The sequence below is a fragment of the Mesoplodon densirostris genome, chromosome 2 (assembly GCF_025265405.1).
Source record: "Mesoplodon densirostris isolate mMesDen1 chromosome 2, mMesDen1 primary haplotype, whole genome shotgun sequence".
Classification (NCBI taxonomy): Eukaryota; Metazoa; Chordata; class Mammalia; order Artiodactyla; family Ziphiidae; genus Mesoplodon; species Mesoplodon densirostris.
In genome coordinates this window covers 179,235,735-179,247,860 of record NC_082662.1, presented here as the reverse complement: position 1 = coordinate 179,247,860, position 12,126 = coordinate 179,235,735, and the positions used below count along the sequence as shown (strand labels likewise).

The following is a 12,126-nucleotide window of genomic DNA, read 5'->3' as shown; positions in this document are numbered from 1 at the left end:
TTGTATGTCTTGGTCCTCAATTGCAAATGACTCACAATTTTCATACTTGCATTAGTTTTCAGAGAAGCTCAGGTTTTCAACTTTCATTTTGTCTAACTGATGTTCAGTATGGATGAACAGAAAATACCCTGACCATGGTATGTTTTTAGTGGATTTGCATCACATCAAGCAAGAAAGCTGTTTCGACAAATGAGTTATAGGACTAAAATCTGAGATTTGGGATCCACAATATAGGGCATCCAGAATTTTCAATTTTGAGGATGTCATTATCAAGATATTTAATATATACAAATTTAAACCCTCTGTGACAAAGAGAAAATGCTATTTTGGGCCTCCCAGTTCATAGATATGATCCCTAAGGCCAGCCATTGGAACTTAGTAATGTCCAGCTACAGCACTAACAAGGTGTTTCACCTTAAACATTCTAACGAGATAAAAAGATTCATTTGCAAACCCATCACATATGTATTCACAGGTGGTGGGCGTGGGTCATTGCATTTGGATTAAAAAGCAAATGTCTCTCTCTACATGAGAGGTCACTGGCTGGTATAAGACAAAATCTTTTCACTGTTTGGCATAATTAAAATATTCCAACAGTGGTTTCAGTAATTTAAAAATCACAGTATTGTTGTAATATTTTTCTAGGCTTCAGGAGCTCACCATTGTTTGGTCCAATCAAATCTGGGAACACTGGAGAAGTTATCACCCATCATGGTAATTACTTTCAAGTTGAAATAATTACTCTATCAATGTTAATAGTCTTTCAATTTCAATAAAGCACTCACCTGCCGATAATCACGGCTAACCTCTTGCTCTAATGCAATTCCCTCTCTATTTAGTAGGTTATATTACAGCCGTTACAGTGGTCACTTGTCCTGAACAGCTGCTGAATTTCACTTTGATCGGCTGTGAACCATAAAAGAATTGGTCGTCTGTGTATGATTTCCCCCTCACCCAGAAGCCCTTGCAGAGCTCAGGATGTGATCTCTTGGCCGCAACCGGGGACTTGGGGGCAGCCATCTTGCCTCAGGTAGTGGCTACTTTCCACTGGTGACAAAAGCCCAGTAGTTCAATTAACTTCTGTCCTTCACTGCCATTTACAGCTTGCTGTCTCTGCTAAATGGCACATATTCTGAATTTATGGCCTGGGCCTGTTAGAGTGTAGAGTAGTTCCTTTTATTTTCATATATTTTTAAACAAGGCTCTGTGGGATTCTTGGGTATCTAACAAGGGTTTCCTTATAATTCAGTTAAAGGCCAGAAAATAACAACATGCCTGCGTCAAAGGGCAAACAGTCTTCCCACCCACTTCTCCCGTAAACAGATAGACTGCTCTTTGGTAAAGGTGAAGTGGGTAGATGCCAATTTAGCAGCATCTGTGTGATTTGGGAAGTGTGTGTGTGTGTGTGTGTGTGTGTGTGTGTGTGTGTGTGTGTGTGTGTTGCCAAAAGACTGCGTGTTTTGCTTACATGATCTCAGATCTAAGTGAGCAGGGTCCTGTGAGTGTCATGGTGGGTAAACTGAGCTGCATGTAGAGTGGAAATGGCCTGAGGTGGACTCTTAGGGTGGTCCGCATGAGATGTTTATGTTCGTGAGGGGAGACGGGTCAGAACTAAACCTCAGGGAGACAGAAAGCGCATTCTGACTCGGGGTGATTTAGATAGGAAATAGAGCCTAATCCAATATCTGAGAAACTACCTGGAAATGAACAGTATGGTATTGAAAATGTCTAAATTTGCAAGCTCAGAATTTTGTTGCAAGGCCTGCTTAAAATAAACACAATCTACATTTTTCCAATCATGACCAAATTCATACAGTTGATTTATCCAAACCCCATTTTTTTTCTACATTTGCTCATTTCTTTCAGCCTCTGTTATTCCAAATAAATAGTAGGATATCTGAAGTTTTACAGCCTATTTATATTGCTATTTACAGCCTTAAAGTACATTAATTTATTTAGCCCTTACAATAGCCTTGTGAGATAAGTAACATTTTAGTTCAAACTTGGCAATTAAGTAGGAAGGTGGATCCATTTGAAGTGTAAGAATGTGATCATTTGAGGAAAAGGGAACAACATGGGGCCTTCAAGCAGAAGGATTCAACATATACTTTAGAATTAGATTCAGTGGGACTTAGTGAAGGATTTGATATAGAAGTAAGTTAAGGGAGGACTCAAGGATGATCTGGCTTGAGCAGCTAGAAAGTTGATGGAGCCATTTAGCTATGTAACAGGATGTACTGGAGAATGATGAGTAGAGCTTAGAAAAATAGGTGGTAACTCCACTGGCACTGTTAGACATACGTCTGCAGGACCTACACAAAGAATCAGCCTTACACCTTCAAGCCCATCTTCCCCTGAAGATCTGTAAAAGACAACTTATGTAAGAGAAGATCCTTCTTATATAAGAAGGTTCATGAAAAGCAAGTTCAAGAGGGGAATTCAGCAGAGAAATTTCTCCAGGTTGTCTCCTTACCACTTGAGGGAGGATGGGGATACTCCATACTCCTCTCTCAAAGCATATAAGGATATCCTAGAGAACAGCATGAAGAAATTGAGGGTGTCTGCAAGAAAGGTGAGATGGACATTCCACTCTTTTCAAGAGGCTTGCTATGGAGGTGATGAGACTTATAGGGTAATTCTGATGCAGCCACTAGGGTGAAGAAGGGTCTTTTGAGATTCTTATGTGATCTCAGGATTGGCGGATCATGGCCTAATGCAGAAGCTGATACCTGTTGCTCATTCAACAAATTCTGAAGTTCTGAGGCTGGCTGCGTCTTACCCAGTGGTAAGGCAAGCAGAGAAGATAGTGCTGGACTAGTTGTGCTTTCCTCTTTTGATAGAACAAGTTTTCTGCAAGCCTAGTGGATGCCAAGAAAGCAAGGAGTTTTGTCAACATGATAGGATCTGATATTGGCTGACGGCTCGGGAACGGGAACACAGAAGTAGAAGGTTGTGGGTGGATCTTTGAGGCAGTGATGGACAGGGGTGCAAGAAATTTGCCAAAGAGTGTGTCACCTGCATCAGGAACTGTGAAGCATGGAATCTCCCATGGGAGACCTCTATGGGAGACACCTACAAATAAGAAGGCAACAGTAGATGCATTAGAACAATATTAAGGAGTTAGACTCTGCTACTTTTTGTTTAATTTTATCTTTTCTTCCATGACCCTGGGGAAATCAACAAGAGAAGAGGAGGGAACTGAAGAAAAGGAAGAAAAATGGACATGCCCTCTCTTCCCCACTGTAGATCCCTTAACACAAGTCAGGCTTTAGACTGGATTTAGACTGGATTTTTTTTAACACCTGAAATGAGTCCCATTTACCAAAACTGGGCTGGTCCTTGTCAATGAAAGTGACTGGAAAACCATGGGACCTGCTCTAGAGATTACTGATGAGCAAGGAAGTGAGTCCTGATGAAGCTTGCTGGAATAAAGTGGTTGGAGAAAAATAAAGCCCTTTCAAGGAAGTAGTTATACAAAGTTCAAGAAGACTTACATGGTATTTCATCCCCAATAATACTGAGCAAAAAGCAGATCCCCAATATATATTTGTGCTTGGTAGAGCATTATTAGAAAAAAAGGATAAAGATCAGGTAAGGCTAATAAATGAAAAGTTGAGGTCAAATAAAATACAACATTACAATAAAAAATGGGATGTTCCAACAAGTATTCATTGTTTTGTGTGACATGTACTCACCCATATTTTGTATTTTTATATAAAAGAATGAATGATGCAGGTACTCATATTCTAAACTGAAAATCCCAGCTTATAGAATTGATACAGAAAGTAGAGTTATTGTTTTTATTACTATTTTTTCTTGATTTTAGAACAACAGTTGCCAAAGGAGTTGTTTTAGATAGCTAGATTTCCTAAAGCATTTCTTTTGACTTATCAGTGGATCTGGGGAAAAATGCCAAGAACCATCAAATTGTAAGAGCTACAACTAATTCAAGATCATATGTAAAGAGCAATAATATTTTACATCATACTAAGCCAAAATGAAAATGGGATTAAAAATAAATTCATCGATGTACTCACAGACTCTCCATGATATGGCAATTATAAAATATCTCATTTTATCCTTTTACATATCTACCTAATGGTAAAGAGATCTGCAACAACCACATGGGGACATTTTGAATACCTCCTCCTTGACACTGGGCAAGGGAGTTTGGCAACTAGAATCTAGAAACTAGAGTTTGTATTCTGGATTTTATTTCCAGATTAGAAGCCAACTTTTAGTGACCCATATAATTTGCTTACCCCTCAGCACCGTATGTTTGATTCTACATACAGAGTGAGGGACCATCTATCTTTCTGGGGACTGGGCAAGTGTCTGATTTGGGCTTGATGTTTTATAACCCTGTGGGGTAAGCAGGGATATACTGAGAGCACAGACTAACAGGTAAACCACTTTTTCCTTTCCATCCCAAGTTATTTTTGCCAGTGTGATGGCAGGTGCCAGGGAGAAAAAGCAAACAAATCCTAATGGTGGCAACAGTACGGCCAACCTTGCCAGGAGTGTTCCCTGTAAATACCACCATGGAACTCTCACGTGCCAAGCAAGGATAAATGCAGTTTCTCTCCTGACACCACACAATTCATTGCAGAACTAATTGGGAAGGGAGTTTAAGGACTTCTACCTAAAGCTGGTTTTCAGTAGTGGTGGGGATTGGTCTGAAGAGACCCTAAGGAACTAGATATCTCTCTTCCCCTTAGAAGGATCTCCGTAGGTCCAAAAAGGAGATGAAACTTTTCATGAGGTTGGGAGAGAAGCTGGTGATACATTAAAAGCCACACTCTTTCCATTTCTTCTCTCCTGCTGCCTCTGTTGCTAATGCTGCAGCTCCTGCCAACACATATGCTCTCCACCCCCATGGAGGGCCCCCACTGCCAGTTCTCCATCCACTGCCACCATCAGGAGGACTCATGCATTCATTGCACCTGTTTTATGTGGCTCTCCCAGCCACATCCACCTGTCTGTAAACAGCTCCGGGGGGACTTTGGGACAAGCTAGGGATGGCAGTACACTACAGGCAATTTATTGGTGGCTTCTCATGCAGGGACGGGATCCCAAGATAAACAAGAGACTAAAGGAGGGGCATTAGTGACACCTCTTGCAAGTCTGCGGACTGAAATGTAATCCTGGATTGTGGGAATGGATTCTGTATCTTGCTAACTGAAAAATGTAATTCCTTTGCTCTAGTGAATTTCAGCCAAAGTGGTCAACGAGATAAAAAGTTGGAAACGTTTCCTAGGGCAGGCACAGAAATGGAAAGAGACAGTGAAGATGTTTAGTTGGTATAGGAATTTTGGAGAAATAGTAAGTATAGCCAGGAAGGTACTCAGAGAGATTTAAAAGGGAATCATCAACACATGAGCAGTAGAAACTTGGAAGCAAAGAAACGTAAAAACCTGAAATGCCTAGTAGTAAAAATCTGTGCCTCGGACTTGACTACTCATCTTCCCCCAGAGTCTCTGCCCCATAGCCCAGCTTCATGGGAGACTTTGATAACACAGAAAAGAGCAGTATTCAGTACTGACATGTTGAATAGAGTACTCAATGACTATTTGCCAAATTGGATTGAATTGTTGATAACCTGTTCTTGACCCTGAGGGCCCAGTATGCTAGTATAGAGAAATCATGCTGTTCTGAACAGGAAGAGATGGACCTAAATCATAGGAGGAGGGATTTGGCTGGGATAAAAGGAACATTCTTCTCTGATGGTGAGGAATTGGAATTAAGAAACTGCCAAACCTCCTTCTTTAGGTATCTTTAAAAAACGGTTGAATACATTCTCTTGGGAATGTAGGAATGGATGAAACTCAAAGACAATAGTTTATTTTCCTGATTATTTCTTTCAAAGATGTCAGTCTATAAAGAGTCATAGTGGCCTCCTGCTCTGGAAACTTGGCCTAGTGACCAGAATGACATAACACTGGCCCAATTGCTCTGTGGAATATATCCTTGATTGCTAACAACAAGTTCAAATGGGACTTTTCCTGATCAACCTAATGAAATCTTCTCTTGGGACCCTCAGGGCCAAAGATCCGGATTTTGGGGAGCTACTTTGAACACACACACACATTCAAAAACGGAATGCAAAAATATTGTTTCTTGATTATTATGGCTCTTCTCTTTAGCCGTGCAAGGAATAATCTTTAGAAAAATGGAAGAATACAGCAATACTTGGCTGGCAAATGGAAACTATGTTGGGGAAGGCTATATATAAAGGGCCACGTAAAGCTTAAAGCTTCAGGCCATAGGCCTTCCTCTTTTTCAGGAACTATTTTTAGTGTGATAAAAATAGAACCAAGCAGATTAAATAAAGAACAGAGTTCACTGGATACTTTGAGTCTTGGGTTGTAAAATGAAACTGGTTATGAAGGGATGACTTAGAGGGTATATCACAAGGGAGTTCTCATAGAACTTTTTGGTAGGTTAAACGTTTAGGCTGAAACCTCTGAAAGCCATATTTTGAAAGATCAGAGGTTTAAGCATTGCAGTATTGATGTCTTCAATAAAAATATATTTAAATTAAGTTGTCTCATTCAGAAAGATCTTGTCAAGGATTTTTCAATATTTTTCTTTCAGGGTGGAAGTTAAGAACATGAATTCCAAGGATATAGTGAGAAGTAATAGATTTCCCCATGGATCACATATCAACTAAAAAAGAACTTCTACACTTAAGAACACTGCTTCTAATGCTTATAATGAGGGCACTAGAAGATGTAATATGAAAGACCCTGATATATAAATATAATTAAATGTCAAATAAAAAATATAGTACCAATTCTGAATTCTGGCTAAGATGAAGATTTCTTTCTGATACAAATCGCAGCAATCTTTTTGGATCCACCTCCTAGAGTAATGAAAATAAAAACAAAAATAAACAAGTGGGACCTAATTAAACTTAAAAGCTTTTGCACAGCAAAGGAAACCATAAACAAAATGAAAAGACTACCCACAGAGTGGGGGAAAATATTTGCAAATGAAGTGACCGACAAGGGATTAATCTCCAAAATATACACACAGCTCACACAGCTCTATATAAAAAAAACCACAACAACAACAACCTAATCAAAAAATGGGCAAAAGATCTAAATAGACATTTAGAAGACATACAGATGGCCAAAAAGCATATGAAAAGATGCTCAACATCACTAATTATTAGAGAAATGAAAATCAAAACTACAATGAGGTATCACATCACACTGGTCAGAATGACCATCATTAAAAATTCTACAACCAATAAATGCTGGAGAGGATGTGGAGAAAAGGGAACCCTCCTACACTGTCGGCAGGAATGTAAATTGGTACAGCTACTATGGAGAACAGTATGGAGGTTACTTGAAAAACTAAAACTAGAACTACCATATGATCCAGCAGTCCCACTCCTGGGCATTTATCCAGAAAAACCATAATTCGAAAAGATACATGCACCCCAGTGTTCACTGCAGCCCTATTTACAATAGCCAAGGCATGGAATGTAAATGTCCAGCGACAGATGAATTGATAAAGAAGACGTGGTACCTACATATAATGGAATATTACTCAGCCTTAAAAAATGAAGTAATGCCATTTGCAGCAACATGAACGGACCTAGAGATTATCATACTAAGTGAAGTAAGTCAGACAGAGAAAGACAATATCATATGATATAAGTTATATGTGGAATCTAAAAAAATGATACAAATGAACTTACTTACAAAACAGAAACAGACTCACAGACTTCAAAAACAAACTTATGGTTACCAAAGGGGAAAGGTGGGGGGCAGGGATAAATTAGGAGTTTGGGATTAACATATACACACTATTATATATAAAATAGATAATCAACAAGGACCTACTGTGTAGCACAGGGAACTCTACTCAATATTCTGTAATGACCTATATGGGAAAAGAATCTGAAAAAGAGTGGATATACATATATGTACAACTGAATCACTTTGCCGTACATGTGAAACTAACACAACATTGTAAATCAACTATACTCCCAATATAAAATAAAAATTAAATTTAAAAAAATGAAGATTAATTTACACACTGCTTATTTCTTAATTCTATGAGAAATTTGAACATAGGACAGTGAGAAAATATTGTACTTCATTTACGAAGATTCTTCTGGAGTTTCATGAAAATATGTTTGCCTCATCTTATTTAAACATTTTGATAGATGTTATACTCTATAAGATAACCTTCATGTAAAGCGGGCTGCCAAAACTGGAAGCATAGAAAATGGTCTGGTCTTTGACAATGGTGCTTTATGGTATCTATTCTTTCTTACTTATGAGGGGTTTCACACTTAGGAAGGTCTTGGCACATTTTGAAAACCCTATGTACTTGACTCCCAAGACCACAATGTTTCATCTCTGTGAAGGAAATCTGAGGGTTTCCTGCTGATCTCCCAGAGCATTTCTTTCTTTTCTTCTCTTTTCTTTTTCTGTTAATATTTGCTATCTGCCAGTCATTTTTCTCAATGCTGGGGAGAGTCAGGGAAGCCAAGTAATATCTCTCAGACATAATTTGGTTACTTTTGTGTTTCACAGATCTTCACTAAGATTTTTAAAAAATATTTTTAAGTAAAATAATGGAATAAACGGTCATTGGAAAAAGTCAAAACTAAAGAATCATATGAAGTTAAAAGTAAAAGTGCCTCCTCTCCCTACAGGTTGCTTTATGGATAAGTTGCAGAGTATTCCCTTGTCCCAATATATCTCCTCTCTATATTTACAATATTCCAGAATGTTTTACACAAATTGAATCACATTTACACACTTTCCAGAGCATTTCTTGCCTAACACTTTTGGTGTATGATATTCTCACTTGTATTGTGGTTTGCAGCTGGTATGTGGTAGGGTTTGGGACCTGAATCCCAGTGTGGTGGATATTATGGGCTGTAACCCACTACTACTCTTAAATTTTTATGTTCAGTTCTCATCTCTGCAGTATTATAACAGAGAAAGCTCCCCAAGACAAGGATCATCCTATTTTTGTATCTCCCATAGAATGTCAGGCTATGCCAGGGGTAAAGAAAGCTCTCAGGATATACAAGGTAAACTGAATTAAGTTGTGTTATGGGCCAGAGGAGGCCAACCCTGAAAAATCACCACTAAGTTATAGTGCATGTGATGTATAACTATATGTATCTAGACAGGTCTACCTAGAAATTTAATTTTCCTTTTCCTCAAAGAGCCAATAATATCACACCTACATTTGTGACATGTCTAATTTTATCTGAGCCTCATCCCCATGAGGTATAGAGCGACACATTTAATATTCCCATTTAATGGATTTGGAAATCATGCAAAAGGAGATTCACTTATTTGCTGGAGGTAACACAAATTAACCGTGGTATGAAAACTGGTCTCCAATATCTCTTATACTTAGTTCATGGCTACATTGCATTTTTTGCACTTAACCATTTTCATATATATGTTTAAGCCCCAAGTGAAGAAAAATGACAAGGCAGATAAGAAAATTAATGTCAACATATTAACCGGGTAATCTAAGTATCTGTTATACTTTTTTTCTGAAGTTCTTACCATGACGGTGAGAGCGTGCACAACAGAGAAGTTCAACATTGGGTCATCGGTTCTCTCTTGGTAGACCACACGGTACTGGGAGATAATGCCATTGGGAGACTCTGGCTTCGTCCAATTCAGTAGAACTGAATAAGCACCAGTGACTTGAGCCCAGGGCGCTGGCAAATCTTGAGGTGGGGCTTCTAGAGTCCGTGCTGATGACCACAGACTCTCCACAGTGCCCCTGGAGTTACGGGCTCTGACCCGATATTCATATAGCGTGAAAGGCCTCAAAGTATCTGCATTGTCAATAAATTCAAGGGCTCCTTCTGACCAGACAAACAAAAGGGATTCCTCTTCAAGGCCAGCAGGACGTCTGGAAGGAAACCAGCAAAACAATCAGTGACACGGCACACTTCAAAAGAAGGTTTGTAGACAGAGTAAGAAACTGCTTTTTAGAAGAAATTTTTACAAACTCAATTTTTCAACAGTCCCATTAATGAAATGAACATGTTAAGTCTAATAACAGGAATTTGCTTTAGAGCTCTTTAAAGGGTAAAATTCAAATTTATTTCCTATGGATTCTCCAAAACCTAGTAAAATGCAGAGTATGCTCAAAAAATTCTTTCAACTACCTGAGAAGGTAATTGTTTAGTCCCATCTTTAGATATTACTGATGTTTAAACTAGGGCCCATGAAGTAAGTCACACAGAGAAAGACAAGTAACTGAATCACTTTGCTGTATACTTGACACTAACACAATATTGTAAATCAACTATACTTCACTCCTCCCCTTCCCCCCCCCAAACCTCCTCCCCAAGTCCCATGCAAACTCTTTTGGCACTTAATATATAGAGCATTAAACATCTAAGTAAGAGAAATGGAATTGTCAGTTGCTGGAATGACCCCAGATAGCTAATATTTCATTTGGAACAGATATTTGCTCATCTGGGTGTAAAATCATGATGCAGACCTGACCAGAAATGGAAGTTCCTGAGGAATCCTGGTTGGTCTCTTTCTGTGTTCCCAACATCTGAGCCCAGTTGGTTTAATAGTTTCTCTTTTAATTGAAGTATAGTTGATTTACAATGTTGTATTAGTTTCTGGTGTACAGCAAAGTGATTCAGTTACACATATAGATACATTCTTTTGTATATTCATTTCCATTATGGTTTATCTGAGGGTATTGAATATAGTTCCCTGTGTCATACAGTAGGACCTTGTTGCTTATCTATTCTACATATAATAGTTTACATCTACTAACCCCAAAATTCCAGTCAAAATTTTTTTTGAGTGAATGGCCAAAAGGCATATAATTCCATGGCTTTTCTGCATCTTTGCCTCATCTCTATCAACTCTTCTTTTCTACAAGGGCAAGCATTCTAGGTTGGGGAAGAATGTACCCAAGGGATGACCCTTTCCTCTTTCAGCTTCATCTCTAGTTGAGAAGAGACTGATGAATAAATCAGTATTTTCCAGGCTGTTAGGAGTATTTAATTAACACACTCTTCAGATGCTGGCATATTCACATGCTGCCATATCAGATTAACCATCAAAACGGAAACGGTTATTAAGATAAAGTAAATGACAGTACTTTTCACGAAAAGGCAGTCTATTTAAAATCTTTGGCTTTGGGAATTTGATGATCCTCAAGTTGATAAGTCAATATGACCTAGGTATGAGCAATGACAATCTACCTGCTGGAGGCTATGGAGTCTTCACAGATACTCCAAGTCACCTGCAATTATGGTTAGTCAACCCACCACATTATTCCTTGCTACCATGCCTGCGCCAGACTCTGCACTCAGTGTAGGTTTGCAGGGTTTGGCCTTTGTACTTGCTGTAGATACCAGGTACCAGATGTGTCACTGGGAGGGATCCACTCTAATGAGGACCACAGGGCTCACAGCCAAGGATTCCTCTCAGTCAGTTTTTTAAAAGGTGTTTGCTGGGAACATAATATAGCAGGCAAACATATGAACTTCTACGGGTAAATAAAACTTTCTATTTTGTCTGGCTTCAAACTTTCTATGACAAGTCAATGAACTTTATTAAGCTCTCATGAATTCCCACATTGAGATGTAGCCATGGTTGTCATAAAACTGACGTTCTATTAAAAAAAGAAAAAGAAAAAAAAAACAAGAAGAAAAAAACATAAAAATACATACACACACACACACACAACTGACAATTCTTTAAAAAATTGCCTGAGAGTGTGAATTTTAAAAATCTATACTATGTAAGAGATTAAGTATTATGTTAGCCCCAAGTTTATCCACCAAAACAGTTAAAGGATGCAGCTGGGTTAAGTATTTCTTATCATGACTGAATATTTAATTAATATTACAGTGAGGTAAACAGTCCATTTGTGGTATTAACAAAAAAAACCCAGAATATTTTAATGTCTAAATGAACTTTGAACAGAAGATGTTGAGTAGATGACAATTACTCCTAATTTATTTAAGATGTAGGTTTCAACTGTTTGTTTAACTGGAAGTGCTTCCTCCTGAACAGTCTGTGTTTAGGGAAATCACATTTTCAGTTCTCTCTGAAGAGTCAAATGATTAGTTCTTCTATACTTAAGCTCATTTGGGAGATACTT

The 12,126-nt window shown here is 38.4% G+C and overlaps 1 protein-coding gene across 1 annotated transcript in view; it reads right to left on the bottom strand.

The window, feature by feature from the left end:
• Positions 1-12,126, bottom strand: part of USH2A (usherin) — a 790,488-nt gene that overhangs the window by 101,741 nt on the left and 676,621 nt on the right. Inside the window, exon 60 of the mRNA XM_060088664.1 lies at positions 9,546-9,900. Within this exon, the coding sequence (XP_059944647.1) occupies positions 9,546-9,900 (355 nt within the window). The remainder of the gene's footprint in view (positions 1-9,545; positions 9,901-12,126) is intronic.